The sequence below is a fragment of the Bufo bufo genome, chromosome 10 (genome assembly GCF_905171765.1).
Source record: "Bufo bufo chromosome 10, aBufBuf1.1, whole genome shotgun sequence".
NCBI lineage: Eukaryota > Metazoa > Chordata > Amphibia > Anura > Bufonidae > Bufo > Bufo bufo.
In genome coordinates this window covers 35,547,881-35,566,486 of record NC_053398.1, presented here as the reverse complement: position 1 = coordinate 35,566,486, position 18,606 = coordinate 35,547,881, and the positions used below count along the sequence as shown (strand labels likewise).

The window sequence follows — 18,606 nt, the reverse complement described above, 5'->3', positions numbered from 1 at the left end:
GCACCATCGATGAGTCCCTATTATTTCCTAAACAGGCCCAGGAAAGGAATGTGTGTAGTGTATAGCGTAGTTTAGGTAAATGTATCCTAGTCATAGGCCCTGGTGCCAGAGGACCTTCTGCCATATGAGAAGACACCGATAATATCAATGATGCATGGTAGACGATGGCCCCTATTAAGAAATTTCATTGGAGCTACAGATAATGAGGGGAGTTTCCAAGATCAGGGGGCTAAAATAACTAATTAAGAATTAATTTGAATGGATGCTATGTGATACCACATTTCCTGAATGTATGACCACAGTCCGCTTCCCCAACAGCTAAGTACCAGTGGGGTCTAAATTTATGCCTGGACAGTTTGCTTTAGAAAAGGCATTTTAATGCCTCTAATAGAACAACCCAGACAAAAACATTAATTTCCTAAAGCGATCAAATCTTAAAGGGGATATCCATTTATTTTCCTAAACAGAGAATGGTCAAGGGGTTCGGTTTAATCCCTGCTTACCAAATCGTTGTCCCCTTTATCATTCTTGAAAACATGAAAGGACCCTTCAAAAGACCAACATGAGGTAGGTTTGGTTTTCAGTTTTTGAGATTGACTTTCACTACAAAGTAGGGCTCATTCAAGGGGTTCTCCATGTGGACAACACCATCCTAGAATGAAGTCTACTCCTCTATCCACCAACGATTGGCTCTGGGCGCCCACTGCAGGAAATATGTGGTATTACTTGGTGCCCATTCAAATCAATTAGTCCATCCTCTTTGCATTCATTGTCTGCCTGTGGGGGTCCACCATCTATGATGTTGGCATGGTCATTGGTTGTTGGTACAGGAACAGGAACCTTGTCTATATGTTTTACTAGATAATGCTTTTAGTATTCTCTTGGATTCAGTTTTTCCCTAAAAAATGTAACTGTAACCTTTTTTAGGGGTATTTCAGCACCGCCACACCTAAGTGTGACCCAAACCTTGCCCAAGATTGTCTACTTCTGGGTGGGTTTTACATAAGCTTGTTCATTTTCTGGCCAGAACAAGACGAATTTGCTGAGATGGTCTCTGAAAATCAACCACAATCCCAGCAAATTCGAGACTGTCTGCAACTATGCTAATATATAGTCTAGTGTCTTCTAGAGGGACCTCACTTGATGAATTGAATGCTTTCTTACCTCTGTAAATCAATTCGCTGTATATGCTGTGAGTCTGCAATATATGGTAGACCTTGTAACCACAATAACATCAAGTTTTGACATTTTCAATAGATCTGACAATCTTAGTCCAATACTGACTGCGACACAGATAATGAAAAATAAAAAAACATTTTTAACCAACGAGATGGAGACGGCACTACTGCCCTGTGCTGGGTGAATATCAGGAGAAGGGGTTTTCAAGAGTAGTACAAAAATAGATTCCTTTAAGAAAGTCACAGTGAATAGCAGCAAGCTGGTGGTGTATAGATAGTGGGCTGTAGAGAGGGTGATTGACTCGTGAGGGCCATAGAAACCAAGAAATGGAAAAATCAAAGTGGAATAACTCTGGTCCTAGATGTTATAAGAAAGTCCGGCAGCCAACTGTCTCAAGAAGACATTATAGTCTTTCACCTGTTAGAATTGGTCTGTGTTGCCCTTAATTAGATGGACAGTCCCCAAAAAAAGCTCACATGCCATCGATCATCATAGATGAAAGCTGAAGAAATCCAACCAAGCTGGTCCATAGTGTACCAGGTATTAGTCTAGTATTTGACCAAAAGAGCAATTCTTCATGCAAAGGGATCATCCACAAATTGGTTTAGATACATAAACTCAGCTATTTTAGCAAATGTCTAGTGTCTATGGACAGAAGCTCTGGGTAACTTCAGTCATAAACTGACTTCAGGAATCGTCATTTATGACCAAGAGATCCAAACTATAAAAATTGACTATAAACCAGGATACATATTTCTTAATCTATTACAGAGAATTTGACCGTATTTGTCCCTAAACTTTTTGCCCATATACAGTACAGACCAAAAGTTTGGACACACCTTCTCATTCAAAGAGTTTTCTTTATTTTCATGACTATGAAAATTGTAGATTCACACTGAAGGCATCAAAACTATGGCATCCACACATGTGGAATTATATACATAACAAACAAGTGTGAAACAACTGAAAATATGTCATATTCTAGGTTCTTCAAAGTAGCCACCTTTTGCTTTGATTACTGCTTTGCACACTCTTGGCATTCTCTTGATGAGCTTCAAAGGGTAGTCCCCTGAAATGGTTTTCACTTCACAGGTGTGCCCTGTCAGGTTTAATAAGTGGGATTTCTTGCCTTATAAATGGGGTTGGGACCATCAGTGGCGTTGAGGAGAAGTCAGGTGGATACACAGCTGATAGTCCTACTGAATAGACTGTTAGAATTTGTATTATGGCAAGAAAATAGCAGCTAAGTAAAGAAAAACGAGTGGCCATCATTACTTTAAGAAATGAAGGTCAGTCTATCAGCCGAAAAATTGGGAAAACTTTGAAAGTAAGTGCTATTTGACCATGAAGGAGAGTGATGGTGTGCAAAGCAGTAATCAAAGCAAAAGGTGGCTACTTTGAAGAACCTAGAATATGACATATTTTCAGTTGTTTCACACTTGTTTGTTATGTATATAATTCCACATGTGTTAATTCATAGTTTTGATGCCTTCATAGTCATGAAAATAAAGAAAACTCTTTGAATGAGAAGGTGTGTCCAAACTTTTGGTCTGTACTGTATATTTGTGAACTGTGTTAGGACACTCAACTCTGACTACTAGTTCTGGTTCTCCATTTAGCATCAGTTCTCTAGCCATTTTCTCCACATATAGGTGTCAATTCCAGGAGGCAAGCCGGTGCCCAAATCTTAATCTGCAATTAATCAGAAACAGAAATTTGCTAATATTTTTTTATAAGGCAGACCCAGGAAACCCAACTGAAAAGCTTCTACCCATTTTCTGAGAGCCATTTTTGAAAGCCAGAGTAAAATGCACAGAACCGGGCCATGATATATTTTCTGGACTTTGCAAATGATGTAGGGTATCCCTATGTGAAATCTGTTAGTGATCTTGGTGACACAAGATAAATTTATGTCACCATTTTGTTTTTTTCTGTTCAGTTTCCAGACTTTACCACCAGTTCTGTGGAAGAAGCAATTGCAGAATGTGGAAATTTCTATTTTTTTCGGATGCCAGATAAAAAAAAGCACCCTGGGATATTTTTTTGAGGGGTATGATAATACAGTCAATCATCTGCTTTTTACAGAAATATCATCGTATTTCTTGACCTGCAATCTGACTACCAGAGTACTACAGCATCTGCTGTGTGGACCTGAAGTCTGTCTATGCAAACCTATGAGACTCACATTGAGGAGCTCATGGGATTTCATGGAGAGACTGATTTCTGGTCTACACCCCAGAATAGGACTTGGGTAGTCAGACTGCGAGTCATGTGTTGTGACAGTGGACCAGAACTGAGCTGATAATTCTGCAATAAAGCAGCCGGTAAGATCATGTAGTTTACAAATGGGGGCAATGATATAAAAAAATTCCCAGAACGCTTCTTTAAAGGATATTCACAAAATTATCATGATGATCCTTGAAGGAACACATCAGACAAAGTTCACTAAGTGGTGGAGATTGGGGAGATATAGACCTGCATTGGACCACGATGCTGTTTTCTTGAAGACGTAGGAAGCAGCATTGCACCTCGGTGACACAAGGTTCTGTGACAAAGCAGGTGCTAGAACATCGTTTTATCATCAACAGCCCTGGCTTATAGCAAAGCACTATGTGATATGGCATTTACTAACAGGGAAGCTAAAGTCTAAATGTAGATTAACCCAAAGCAACCAACCGGAAGTTAGACTTTGATCTGTCTTGTGCAAATTCCAAGAAGTAAATATGTAATTAGGTGGGCTAGCGCACGCCATCATTTGAACTATCCTGTAAAGTGTCTGTAATTATATGTGCATTCTGTACCATATAGGAGGGGATAACACACACTCCACACAGATCCAGTTGTGTTGAGCACATATTTGTGCCCCTCCGTTTTACTTGACCCGCAGCAGCAGTTTGGTGATTTACTTTAAGTCTTGTTCCGGTGGCCCAAGTTCTTCTGACACTTTTAGGACTCGTTGGGATAGAACCCAAGTTTGGCAGATGACATTTCACGTCGGAGTCTCATGATTTCCCAGAATATCAGCTCCGCTGCACAAGTGGAGAACAGGAGTCTTAGAATCTGCGTTGTGGAATAAAACGATGACAAAAAGCAATACAGCCAACAGATAGAAGGAAGCAGCCATCTTATTGTGTCCGAGAGGAACCTTGGGGCCACTGCAACATTATTGAATTGTCCCTAATTCCTTAGTATATATGTATACAAGTAGGAATGATTCGGGTAGTAGGGGAGAGCAGGTGAGGGGCAATCACATTCTATGTGGTTTTGTCCCTAGTATAGTTGCCTTTTATCCAAGGAGAGGTTAGAGGGACTGTCTACTGTCTATCTGTCTGTATTCTTGTGTTGTAGGGGATGTGACACAGTGAGAGGTTTTGTCTGGGAAAACAGGTATCTTCCTCCCGGCATGTGCTTCTTAAGTAAAAAGCCAGGTCATGCTTAATTATCTCTCCTATCCCTTCTGGTCAAGAAGCAGATGGAGGGGCTAGCGAAGGAAGCAGAAGGAGTAAGGCTAGGTTCACACCTGAGCATTTACAGCACGTTCCTACGCGCTGTAAAACGCTCAACAGGCAAAAACAAATGTTTCCCTATTGGTGCATTTGGGGGACGGAACAGTTCATTTGCATATGGATTATAGGTACTTTTTCTCCAGAATGAAGCACTATGTTAGAGGTATCATTACATTCATACATGAGTTAGTCCTACAAGCCACCATGCCCAGTAAATTTCCTGGGGACCCTCTAATAATGTCTGAGGGCCTAGATCAGGGATGCCCAACCTGCGGCCCTCCAGCTGTTGCAAAACTACAATTCCCAGCATGCCTGGACAGCTATCGGTCTACAGCAGGGTATTGTGAGAGTTATAGTTTTACAACAGCTGGAGGGCCGCAGGTTGGGCATCCCTGGCCTAGATGATAGTAGTAAAACAGATGCACATTAGTCAATTACCAATATACAAGTGAAGAATCTACTGTAGGTACTGTAAGTAGTTCACTGCTGTCATTTCCTACACTGCAATACAAATGGTGTCCGGAATTTTATTACATGCTATCTTTGCTATGAACTGCTTGTCCCATTATGTTTTTGTTCCTCATGTAGCGTACATTTACAGATCGTACAAAGAGGGGGCCGGAACATAAGATGCGTCTACTTACTGTCCTGGCGTACCAAACCTTGCTGTATGTAACGGATGTAAGTGAAGAAATTGCAGACTGCTGTTATCTGTAGGAGAGACACGGCACATGTGAGAAGCAGATATGTACAGTACATAGAGGAGGGGGAGCGGGGGGGCTCATAGCAAAGATTTAAATGGATCCCCCATCTGGTATTGGTTAAACTATCACATGCCTATGAACATTGGACGGGAGGAATTGGAGCTTGTTTTGCAGTGACCCAGTGGATCACTGCTAAAGGGTTAATACAGTCCATATCTTGAATATGGGATTCAGTTTTGGACTCCACATTTTTAAAAGGTTATAGGACAGCTGGAATGGGTTTAAGTTTAGGTGACCAGAATATTTAATGGTATAGAAGGTCTCTCTTAAAATGAGAGGCTAGAAACATCAGGCTTGTTCAGCTTGGAAAAAAAGTGTCTTAGTGGAGATCTCATTTACATGTGTAAATACACGTGTGGTCAATATAAAGAACTGGGACAGGATTTATACATTCCAAGGACTTTACAAAGGACCAGAGGGCATTGATTATGTGTGGAGGAAAGACAGCAACGCAGGAAGAAATTCTTTATAGTGGTTTTCAGACTACGGAATGCCCGACCCCAAAAGGTAGTAATGGCAGATACTAAGTCAGCAAAAGGACTAGATGCTTATCTAATAGCGAATGTCATTGATGGTTATAATTAATCTAGCAATTAACAATATATAATCATTCAAGAAAGGTTAAACTTTTTTCAACTTATGCTACTATTTCAGTACCCCAGACATGAAGGTATCTGCAAATGGTCTATTTCAGGCATGCTCAACCTGCGGCCCTCCAGCTGTTGTAAAACTACAACTCCCACAATGCCCTGCTTTAGGCTGTTCGGGCATGCTGGGAGTTGTAGTTTTGCAACAGCTAGAGGGCCGCAGGTTGATCATGCCTGGTTTATTTGTGTTGTTATGGTATGTTGTTCTTATGTTTTGAACATTCATTCGAGCTAGAGGAGGTTATGGCTGGCAGGAACAGGGCTAACAATCCTGTTCCTCCCCTCTTGGTAAAACTGGGTTAATCCTGCTTCCTGCCAGGAGGGGGAGTTCCAGTCTAGTCAGAGAAGGGAGATGAGACACATGTCCTACACCTCCACACAAGATATTATTCTCCTGTAAGACCAACACTCCAGAGAGATCAGCAAAATCAAGAATACTGCTTCCGGAAAACATCATAGTGACAAAATAGTGAGTGATCAGTGAAATACATCTTTACAGACACTGCTGCAAGATGAGGGACTATGGATTAGACACCCAACACCCAAACCACTAACATCAAGCGTGAATCACAGTGGACACCAATATACACAAGTGCTTGCTAGTGTTATTAAAGCTGCTATCCAACCAGCCACCATACCTCCTCATCTGGTGCCAGAGAAGAAAAGAAAGACTGGTATATGTTTACTCCTGGCCTGATTCTTCAAAACATATTTCCACTTCACCAATCCCCAGGGAGCAAAAGCCTGAGGAAGTACACCGTGATACAACACCTCATCAGGGCCACTACCACTCCCATCCTCTGCACCAGCTCCTTTTAAATAAGGTTCACTAGCTTTTATCCTCTGTGCTGGACAAAAATATTTCTCGATACATAAACCCAATGACCAATGCCATGCATAGACATAGGAACATTACTGTAGGTTAAAAAACATTTTACTCATTTTGGGCTAAAAACAATTTTTTCAATCGGTCTTAATTAAAAAGTTTCCACAAGTTTTGTGATAAAGGGTTATGTTTTTGCCCAGCTGTGATAATTTTACATTAACTTTCACTTTTCATCTGAAGGCTTTGTATAGTCCCTATAGTCTCTGATCTCCCAATGGCTCATAAATACTTATTTAAGCCATACTCTTATCAGTTTTATAGGTAATAACTGTTCATGAGCTTAGGAGATCAAAGATAAGGCTTCAAAGTAAACAGAAAATGACAGTGTGCAAATAGACTGAAATTGAACCCCTGTATCTCAAAAATGGCTGAAAATGTTTTATTAAAAGAATGGGTTTTAGTCCAAAATGAGTAAAATGCAACCATAAAAAGGTGTCTATGCCCTTTAAGTATATATAGTGTTCCACCTATGGCAGCCAGGAAGTGAAAAGTTAGAAACTCTACTTACTTAGAACATAAATCTAGTCTTATTGTACAGTTACTACAGATGGGCATGTAACGTCACGTGGTAGCAAGACGAGGAACAGCTCCTGGACTAGATCAGAGCGAAGGAATTGCATCTTTTGTACTCGATGCCACAAGTTGACATGTAATACCTTGCATTCTGCAGGCTCACAAGGATGAAATGCTCCTTTCTTTCCTTCAGCACTTACCCTGTACCGGCAGGATGGTGAGATGAAGTAATAATTCCCAGAGTCTCCCATTTTAATGCGGTGGCGACATGAACGCGACAAACCACTGAGTGCACATTTCCTAAAATGAAAAAGGTTTACAGAAAGGTGAGAGCCTAGAAACGTGCTAGATCAACCACTCAAGGGACAGTTTTGGAATGGCTGGCTGCTGTATGGGCAGTGTCCCACTACGTGATCGTGGGCACCGCAAACTAGTTTTATTATGTTTTATTGTCATATATTATGCCTGTATGCTGTACTTCATCTCATGTCATATTCTCCCATGTCATTATGTGATTTTATGTGTAAGATCCTTTACACAGGCCTAGTTAGGGTGCACTACACTAGTTTCTCCACTAGATGGGGCAGTGTCACAGTGTATAGATTGCTTTTATTGGACCAAAGAACTGTTTAGGCTGTTTAGAGACTGTCTGTATGTATTGCACTACACTTCTACTACAAAACCGCATCTTTTAAAACTGCAAAATTGTGGAAAGTCAATAGTGCTGCTTCCTTTGTTTGAATGGGCTGTTTTGCACTTAAGATGGCCTCCTAAAAGACTTGTAATTGTTTGCTGCGCCATCACAGAGCAGCCTGGCGGGAAAAACTAAGTCACACCCCCTCTCAAAGCTGTAAAATATTGTCGCCACTGTGTTGAAAGGCGGGAATAGTATCTCTGCCGCGCCATAAACCTAATTTGCATGGACAATATATGCGCTGCCTCCCCTATACTGGATTACCTAGGGGGCGTGCAAGAGACAACATGTTGAAGGAGACTGCGTCACCGAAGATGGCAAAGAGCGGAGCAACCAGAGAAAATCCAGCGCCTAGAGAGCCACAGCCCCGGACAGGATTAGAAATGGGTGAGCCACCTGCCTACTTTCCGCGATCGGAGATGTCGCCCTACCCCTGCCGGCAGCCATGTGACAGCTTTCCCAGGCCGAGTCCTTTGTGGCCTGCTCTAATGGAAGAGATACGCGCCGCTGCGGTGCGCAAGACGACTCCGACAAAAATTTACTTTGAAGAGGTCGCCAAAGCCATCCATGAGAACCCTAGAGACTGTCAGCCCCGCCTGGAACGGAGGTCGGGCACTGTCGTTACCTTTGACAAGGACCGGGGTTTTGGCTTCATAAAAGACCTCACTACTGGCCGGGACCTATATGTGAACAGAAGGTCCGTCAAGTGGAGTTACTTACCGGGGTACATGCATAACCTCCGGGAGGAAGAACAAGTGGAATTCACCCCCGCTGAGGGCCTGAGGGTTCCGTATGCCAGAGAATTGGGAGGCCTCAGATGACATTTCTCTCCCAGAGACTGAGCCAGAGGTCCAACTTGAGCCTACCCAAACCACCTACCAGGAGAAAGCTGCATTTATCGGGCCTAACATCTTCTGGCAACTCACAGTATTGGAGAAGCCAGCCAGCCCATATCCATCACCAGAGCTTCCTCGTAAGGACAGAACCCTAGAAAACATTGTGAAACTGTGGGAACAGTTTCACGCTCACCTGGAAGGTATGCCACAAGAGAAGGCGCTTCACACAGCCGCTGAACTTGATGCTTCCCACAGAGCTCACCAAGCCAATGTGGAGGAACAGATTGCCAGATTGGAAGCCCATCTGGAAGGCCTGCGCCAGGTCGCTGTGCTCCAAGCAACTCAGCCCCAGCGTGACAGCTGTGACCCAGACTCAACCAAAGAGCCACAACAGACAAAAGGAAACTGTCCAGACACAGACCTATCCACTAACTCTGCTGCATCAGAGCCTACTACTACTACCCCTATGATTCCAGTATCTACCAGCGCTGTTCCGAAGATTGCTGCATCTGTGAAGGGACTTTCATATGCCACCAGCCGGGTCCGTACGCGGAAGATATCTGCACCAAAACCTGTAGAACCAGCACAATGGGTAGGTCCCTTTCCAGTTTATTTGAAAAGTGTCAACGCGCATTATTCACCCAGACCAGTGATATATATATTATATGTGACATATTTGCCTAGAATGTCTTTATAGTACATTGCAAAGTCCACATTTATATTTGCTCTTTTTGGAGGTGATTGTATATGGCGTATGTTTTAGTGTCTTTCAGGTGACCAGATTCCTGTCCTGGATGTGTCGGGGGCGACACATGTTATACAAAAGGGGTATGCAGTGTCCCACTACGTGATCGTGGGAACCACAAACTAGTTTCATTGTGTTTTATTGTCATATATTATGCCTGTATGCTGTACTTCATCTCATGTCATATTCTCCCATGTCATTATGTGATTTTATGTGTAAGATCCTTTATACAGGCCTAGTTAGGGTGCACTACACTAGTTTCTCCACTAGATGGGGCAGTGTTACAGTGTATATATAGCTTAGCTCAGGCCCAGTTAGGCAGGTTCAAACAAGTTTAGTCAGAGAGCAGCCATGATGTAGCTGCCTGCTGGAGGGAGGCCTCCTGCCTCTCTGCTCTCTCCCTGTTGGCTCCACAGTCCAGGGTTAAAGCCTAGAAGATTCAGCCCAGAGGTGAGAAATCTACTTCTATAGCTCGCTCCTCCGGGGTGACCAGTGACAAGCTGCAAACAGCAAGTATTCAAGGGGACTAGTATATTTTATTCAAGTCAAAAGATAGCAAACGGCCGTACTCAAAGGCTTCCCAGGCAGCTTTGCAATTAGGTGTAGGACACAGCTTCCGGCATCCACACCTCCAGTTTAAATCCTGAGGACAGATAGGCCAACTGTCAGAAAAGCACTGGAAATAGAGGTTCAAGGATTCTGAAAACCACCTTTAATTCAGGTTAGAATGAGGCGAGAGTTAATACCAGTCTAAGACTTTTATACTTCAAAAGCCTAGTCTGAAGCAGTAGCTTTCATACATATAAAAGACAAAGAGCCTATTTTACCTGAGGACTTACAATATCCTACCCCCGTATGCATGAGAGACTGTATTTTATATCTGCATGTCCTAGAGACTGTTTTATACTTGGATGTAACCGTTACCAGGAGCAACGTTGAGTAAAAGTTATAAGTTGGATTGCACCATCCTTGTCTCAGTCTCCAATTCCTCAGTTAACACTACAGTAAATGGTTGTACCACCACAAAAGGTACTGGCGTCACGACTACAAGGGACCTTTCCATAGGCCCATTAATACAGACCATCAAGGGCACCTCGAACCACCATCTGGCCTGTGTCCCTTACACTAGAGTGTGCCCCAGAGAATTCCTGTGCCGTTCTCCTCTTCACTTATGTGAGCCTGCCCAGGGACGACATAACCGTGAGTAACCAGAATTGTATTTACCTCGGCCCACCTAATGCTCCCACCGGGACCTCACGTATAATTCCCCTGTCGGTCTGGCATACTGCATATGCAGCTTAAAGGAGGACTCCTATAAAAGCTGGATTTCTTTTTGCGCCTCCATAATGTATAATCGCTGTCTGAGTTGTGCTTGCCAAGCAGTACCCGAACAGGGACGGGGAAATTGGTATGGACTGTTCCTGCTCCATACAACGAATGTGGAGGAGTTCAGTGACTTTCTCATTTTATGGGTAACCAAACGGAGTATTACAACACCAATTCTGCTTGGTCTACACCACCTTAAGCAAGTATCCTGAGCACCGGGCCTTCAGACGTGCCAGTATGTCTTTCCCTATGAGAAGGAGCCACTAGTTAATGATTGTGAGACGAATGTTGTGTACTTGTTGCTTATCTTGGGATGCTGAAGGACATGGTAACTGTCTGGTGTGTAGACACAACCAGACAGATTATGCAGATCGACCATTCCTAGGACCATGAGGACAACGTGCAGCTCGTTGTGCCATACATTGATGCATATGTAAAACATCAGCATAAGTGGGTAAATGGAGAAGATTGTAGACAATCCTTAAAGGGAACCTGTCATCAACTTTATGCTGCCCATACTAACGGCAGAATAAAGTAGAGACAGGTGAGTTGATTTCAACGGTCTGTCATATACAGAAGAAGTTAAAGTAAGTGGTTTCCAAGAACCAACATCAAAATCATTGCAGACTGGGCCTGGAAAAATTATAGTTACACTTACCGGTAATTGGGTTTTCCAGAACCCATGACAGCACCATAGAGAGATGGATCCGCCCCCACAATTGGACAGGAAGCCTCAGAGCAATCAAAAAGGGAACACCCACTTCCTCCCTCAGTGTTGATTCCAGAGTAAATCAGTAGGAGCAGTAGAATTCCTATTACTTCATTCTTCCTTTCTTCTTCTCTTCTTTTTTTTTTTTTTTTTTTTTTTTACTTGAAAGACAAACAATTCTCAACCATAAGCACCAGGGAGGGAATTAGAGGAATGCTGTCATGGGTTCTGGAAAATCAAATTACCGGTAAGTGTAATTATAATTTTTCCCTTCACCCATGACAGCACCATAGAGAGACCGAATAGCAGAGATAAAAAAAACACCCCTTAGCTAAGAATACCCAGATGGAAGCATAGGGAACCCAAAGGCTAACAAGAGGTCTGAACAAAAAAAAAGTCGGATCAATAAACATCCCAAAACCTAGGAAATTTCAATACTAGACATTACACTTAAAACCCAGCAAAATCTTATAAAAGAAATCTCATATGGGTTTCTCATCAAGTGTTTATCAAAATAATCATAACAGATTTAACAAAACATCTTAGAGAAGCTTATCTTGACAAAGAATGATCAAAACTGAAGATGATTGCTGAACACCGATTCCTTTGGTGCAGAATATATTGCGAGACAGCTGCTTTGATCCAAGATCCACTGGAGGCCCTTTGTTACATTTACCAAAAGAACTTTAGACGTCAAAATCTCCAAATTTCATCGCAATCTGGCATCCATGATGGAACCCTACCCTGGCGTCCATCCCCTGGAGGAGCTCACGGATCTGCTGCAAGACGTCCAAAGAGCCCCCTGGACCCATCAGATAACCGCCGACCCTCCAGGGCCTCCCTGGAAAGTTCTAGATCGGCAGCAAGTATTTATAGGGTTTTGCTGGTGCGCCATACCTCCTGTAGGCCATCAAGACTAAATGTTCCAGCCCATCTTCTTACTCCCAACCAGGAGCCATATAGGGCTTTGCTGGTATGCCATATGTCCTGTAGGCCATCCAAACAATATGGTCCAGCCCATATCCTCATTCCCAACCAGGAGGCTTATAGGGCTTTGCTGGTACGCCATACATCCTGTAGGCCATCCAAGCAATATGGTCTAGCCCATTTTCTCACTCCCCTCCAAGAGCATTATAGGACTGCTATGCTTATTGTAGACCATTAAACTACAAATTGACTACCAGACATATCCACAAAACTAGTTCACCCTGCATGCATAGCCACCAAGGTAGACCGCCACCAAGACATGGCGGCACCTCAGGCACAGCTGGTTACAAAGACACCCACTCAGAGCCAAGTACAGTCATGCAGACACGGCCGCAGGAGCCGTCAGCCATGCAGACACGGCCGCAGGAGCCGTCAGCCATGCAGACACGGCCGCAGGAGCCATCAGCCATGCAGACACGGCCGCAGGAGCCGTCAGCCATGCCGACACGGCCGCAGGAGCCGTCAGCCATGCAGACACGGCCGCAGGAGCCGTCAGCCATGCAGACACGGCCGCAGGAGCCGTCAGCCATGCAGACACGGCCGCAGGAGCCGTCAGCCGATCTAACACAACTGCACTAGATAAGCCCAGCAGCAGAAGCAGACAGCTACATTGCCTAAGTTCAATCCATCACAAGGTGTTCCTCGTTTCACAGCCCTGGAGTCTCATGCTCCAGGCTACTCTGTTCGGAGGACAGAAAACCACACTGAGGGAGGAAGTTGGTGTTCCCTTTTTGATTGCTCTGAGGCTTCCTGTACAATTGTGGGGGTGGATCCATCTCTTTATGGTGGTCATGGGTGAAGGAAAAAGAGTCATGGCCACCTGAGAAGAGTCATGGTTATTCATAAATTCCTGCTCTCCTGCTGATGACTGACAGGCTTCTACCTAGTTTTCTCCCTTTCTCTCTAGGAGAAAACTGCCAATCAGCAGATGGTGAGAGCAGGAGATTAGGAATAACCAGGACTCTTCTCAGGTAGATTTGACTCTTTTCAAGGCCTGGGCTGCAATGGTTATGATGCTGTTTTTTGGCAACCACTTACTTTTAGCTGATGAGTGACACACCGCTGACATCAGCATTTCTGTCACTAATTTATGCTGCCCTCAGTCAGGTTAGCATAAAGTTGGTGACAGGTTCCCTTTAATGTGGTTAGTCAAGGTTGCAGCAAAGCATGTAAATCATATTGTACAGACTAGGAAAATACCTCACACACATAGCAGAGGAAGCCATTCTGTGTGCTTAGATGATACGTAGCCTAGAATTTTGCTAAGATCTGGTGTCGTGATGATGACTCTTGATCATACATGTTATTAAAGGAGTTTTGCCAAGTTTGACAGTTATCCCTTACCCACAGAATAGGGATAACTAACTGATCGGTGGAAGCCCAACCGCTGGTACTCCCACTGATCTAGAGCACAGGGTCCTATCCTTTGGCCCTGATGAAGCAGGAAGGGGTACAGGACGCCCGATTCTAGGGATCAGTGGGGTTGCCAGCGGTTGGACCTCCACCGATCATTAAGTTATCTCCTATAACTTTCAAAGTTGGCTCAGACTCTTCAACCCTTACATGCACTATGACGTAAAGTCACAACATTGTGCACTTGAGTATTGAGTGAGTCCACTCCATACGCAGCGGGTGCACGCTGTGTAACAGAGTATTTAAAAGTTTACTATATTGATGACCTATTCTCAGGATAGGCCATCAATATCTGATCATTGGGGGGGTCTGACTCCCAGTACCCCTGCCCATCAGCTGTTTGAAGAGTCCATGCTCCGGTGAGCGTAGCGCCCTCTATCTAGTCCAGTGATGTCACGTTCATCGGTCACAAGGCCTAAGCGCAGCTCAGTCCCATTTAAGTGAATGGATCTGAGTTGTAATACCAAACACAGCCACCATACAATGGATGGCACTGCTTTTGGTATGCTGAGAGTAGGCCGCAGGGCTCACTGGTCAGTTTGCAGTGTTTGCTAGAGAACACATGCGGGCTGCCATCTTTAGTAAGGTAGACTCACCCGTCTGGCGATGCAAAGGTAAGCCCTTACCTGTGCCTGTGCCGGGAGCCGGTCTGAAATCAAATGCAGTCACCGGAAGAAGGCAGTTCCGAGAACAGCCCCATGAAGGCCCCTGGCGGCTGTTCTCGGAACTGCCTGCTTCCGGTGACTGCATTTGATTTCAGACCGGCTCCCGGCACAGGCACAGGTAAGGGCTTACCTGTGCATCGCCGGACGGGTGAGTCTACCTTACTAAAGATGGAAGCCTGCATGTGTTCGCTGGACTACAAATTATTTCAGAACAATGGAAATCTGAAATTTATTGGCTGTGTTTTCCCAGCAGATCATCATTATCGCGGCTGCACTCATCATATTATGTTTGTAGTGAGAGAACATGTGAGATGGGGAACCAGCTCTCATTGTCTGAACATTGTGTTTGTTTAAATGAAGTTAAATATTTGGACTGACATTCTGCTGTTTGGCCACAAGATGCCGCTGTTTTCTAAGCATAGCTACAGACTGCACATATATCTCCATATTCATGAGAGAGGTGGGGTTTCACACAGAGCCTGGAGAGGAAGGGCAGCCATCTTAGAGGGAGGTGAAGCTAAGGAACTGTGTGAGCAGAGAGTCTGACGGCATTCAGGTGTGAGAGCAACCCTCAGATACCAGAGCTGCAGTTGAGTGAAGCTGATCCTGTCCAGAGGAAGGGAGATTTCTGCCAGGAACGCTGATGAGAGCAGAGGAACAAAGCTACACACACTGCGGTACCGCATGCTTTGTTCTGTTCAGAGTCACCAGCGGATGCAAAGCAGACCCGGGTCGGTAAGATCATGCACGCACTTCATCACAGTGTTGGCGCCTAGAGACTGAGACCAGGCCTGTAGTTAGTTAGTTAGTTAAGGTTTCTGTTTGTGTCAGTCCACAAGTGTTAATACTGTTCATTACAAGGACTCCATAACTTAAAGGGACATTTAGCCTTGGAGAGCTGATAAATCCCCATAAACTCAAGCCAGGCTGGCGTTTTGCTCAGGAGGAATACTCAGGCACGTGCTACAGGACCAGTTATGGGAGGGGGGGTACTGTAGATCTGTGTAAGATTGTAAGCTGTTGTGCTGCACCTCAGGCTAGCTCGCACCACGCACCCGAAGAGTCCATTCACACGTATGTGTGTGTTTTACGGATCCGCGGATCCACAAAACACGGACATCTGCATTTTGTGGACCGCACATTGCCGGCACTTTATAGAAAATGCCTAATCTTGTCCGCAATACTTTTTTGGTCAGGAAAGTTTTAAAAGGTTGGGGATGGGGCAAGGGGGCGGATGATCAGAGAAGGACGGTTTTATTTAAGTCGTTATTGGATATCGGCTCTAGGTTACTTGAGGTTTGTAGGTCGTCATGGGAGGTTGTTTTGTTTAAGACTGAGTTTTCACTGGCGTTTTTTGGGGCTTTTAGGCTCGGGGAATTAGTGAGTAGTAGTTTTACTAGAACTGGGGAGTTGAAAATGGAGGATGTGGACGTGTATGCAGATAGGGTAAAACAGACCAGGAAGGAAAGGGTAGGCAATTGACTTTGTTTACAGGACTATGCGGGGGTCTTTGGGGAGGGCTCTGTTCCTCTTCTTAGGCATGAGGACGGATCATTCTTGACGCGGTTTCAAATTTTGGCCATTTTTAGGAGATGCTTGAAAGTTTTAGGGATTAGTGATGAGGGTTATACGGGGCATACATTTAGGATTGGGGCAGCAACGGAAGCAGCGCGTTTAGGTTTGAGTGAGGAGATGATAAAAAGAATAGGTCGGTGGGAATCTATTCGATTTCGCGCTTATGTTAGAGTGGGTAGGTTGTGAGTGATGATTATTGTAATGGTTAATGTTTTCATGTTCTTTTTTACTGATCTTAGGTTTACAAGCGGCGTTGGTGTGGATCCTGGGAGATTAGTTCGTGTTCTGGGGGGCGATAAGGGCGGACATCATACAAAATGGGCGACAACTGGGTTTTGAGCGGGACGCGGCAGTGTTGCAGTGGATATCAGAGGTATGTTATGGGGGGGGTTTGCGGGAGGTACATCGCTTTGTGAGGTTAGATCGCCCCCCAGACATTTTGGTGTTACATGTTGGGGGTAACGATTTAGGGTCTTGGCCATTCCGGGATTTAATTCGGGACATTAAATTTGATTTTCTGAGGTTGTGGGCGCTATTCCCGAAGTTGATTACGGTATGGTCAGACATTGTGCCGAGGTGGTCTTGGAGGGGGGTGAGATCGGTCGAGCGATTTAACAAAGCTCGGATCAAGGTGAATCGGGCGGTGGGTAGGTTTGTGGCAAGGAATGGGGCAGTTGCGGTGCGACATTCCGAATTGGAGAGTGAATTTTGGAGAGCAGATGAGGTGCACCTCAATGCTGTACGTATAGATTTGTGGTCCCCGGGGATTCAGGGAGGGATCGAAACAGCTTTGAGGATGTGGAGGGACGTGCAATCTTAAGTGGGTTAAGTTGCACGTTGGTGGTGGTGTGGAGGTCCTCGAAGTTGGTGAATATGGTGGTAGTTGAGAATGGGAGGGCCCCACGGGTGGGGCTGGACTCTCATGGTTGAATTGGAGTGGAGGAATTAGGCGTCCATCAGTTGGTGCGTCCGAGCTGGCGTTCATCGGCTGGGGGCAAAATGGAGCTGCCAGTTTATTTGGGTGCAGTGGTTTTGGGGCTTCTAGGACCTCCCTCATCATCTACTCAGGGTTAAGTTATTTTATGTTGGATGTTTATTTGTTATTTATTTGTTATTTAATAAAACGGCTGCTGTGGCCGATTCAATCTGAACCGTTGTCCGGCTGTTATTTTAATGGTGGGGGTAAAAAAGTTGGGGTTTAGTGAGACCCGAGCAGTCTAACCAATACCATTGTTATGAGAATGATAATTATTGAATTTCTCCACGAATACTGGAAAGTACCTTGGATTTTATTTTGTGCACCCATGGTGGGACTTACAGTCTAATATCCAATGGGACTGGCATGCTCTTGTCAAATGTTTCATATTGGGAGATTTTTCCTGGCTGAATCTATTAGTGACAAACATGTCTGACATCCATTTACCATCCCCTTATCTCCACAGAACAAATTAAAGGGGTTATCCAACCCTTAAAGCAAATTTACTTATTACCTCCTAAAGAGAAATAACCACTTACCTATTCAGCAGTGCTCGCTCCATAGCCAGTGGTCCCCACTGCTTCCAGTTTCCTTTGGACCTGAAGTGTGATGTCCCATCCATTGTCACATGCTGCGGTGCAGTTATTCGCTGTCTTCAGCAGTAACGTGTCCCCAAGCAGCTTGTGACCGCTGAAGCCAGTGGCTGAAATGATGCCTGTGACAACAGGCGGTATATCACATACATATCTGGGCCACAGGGAACCAGAAGCGGGTGAGACAGGACTCTTGACACTGGGAACGGAGTGTCGGTGTATAGGAAAATGGCTTTTGAGACATAAAAATTTGCAGTAGGGCTCAGACAACCCCTTTAATTACCCCTTTAATAAATTTGGTGCATGGGCCTGTGCAGTGTGAAGCTTTCTATCAGGATTCTGCATCCCTCTATGCTGAGGACAAGTGCCAAACTCCTGGGTAACCCTGAGAGAACGAGAAAAGATATCTGCAGACTGTCTAGGATCACAAGAGACTATGTGTGTTAGCAAAGGTAATGCTCATTGATGGCTATGGACTTTGCTGCTTTGTGTACAGGGTAGGATGCCTCGGTGCCCATCACACTTATATAACGGATTGGCCGCTCGCTTGATGATTGGCACCTCTCAGCCCAGGAATTGCAGAAATAAATAA

General features: G+C 44.5%; 1 protein-coding gene across 2 annotated transcripts in view; it reads right to left on the bottom strand.

Annotated features, from left to right (window-relative positions):
- Positions 1–3,225: 3,225 nt before the first annotated feature.
- RAB3IL1 (RAB3A interacting protein like 1) overlaps positions 3,226–18,606 on the bottom strand; it is a 36,851-nt gene continuing 21,470 nt past the window's right edge. For both annotated transcript variants that reach the window (XM_040409070.1, XM_040409071.1), the window contains 3 exons: positions 7,696–7,795; positions 5,330–5,396; positions 3,226–4,208 (listed from right to left, as the gene is read on the bottom strand). In XM_040409070.1, coding sequence (XP_040265004.1) covers positions 4,126–4,208; positions 5,330–5,396; positions 7,696–7,795 — 250 coding nt within the window. In that variant the 3' untranslated portion in view covers positions 3,226–4,125. The remainder of the gene's footprint in view (positions 4,209–5,329; positions 5,397–7,695; positions 7,796–18,606) is intronic.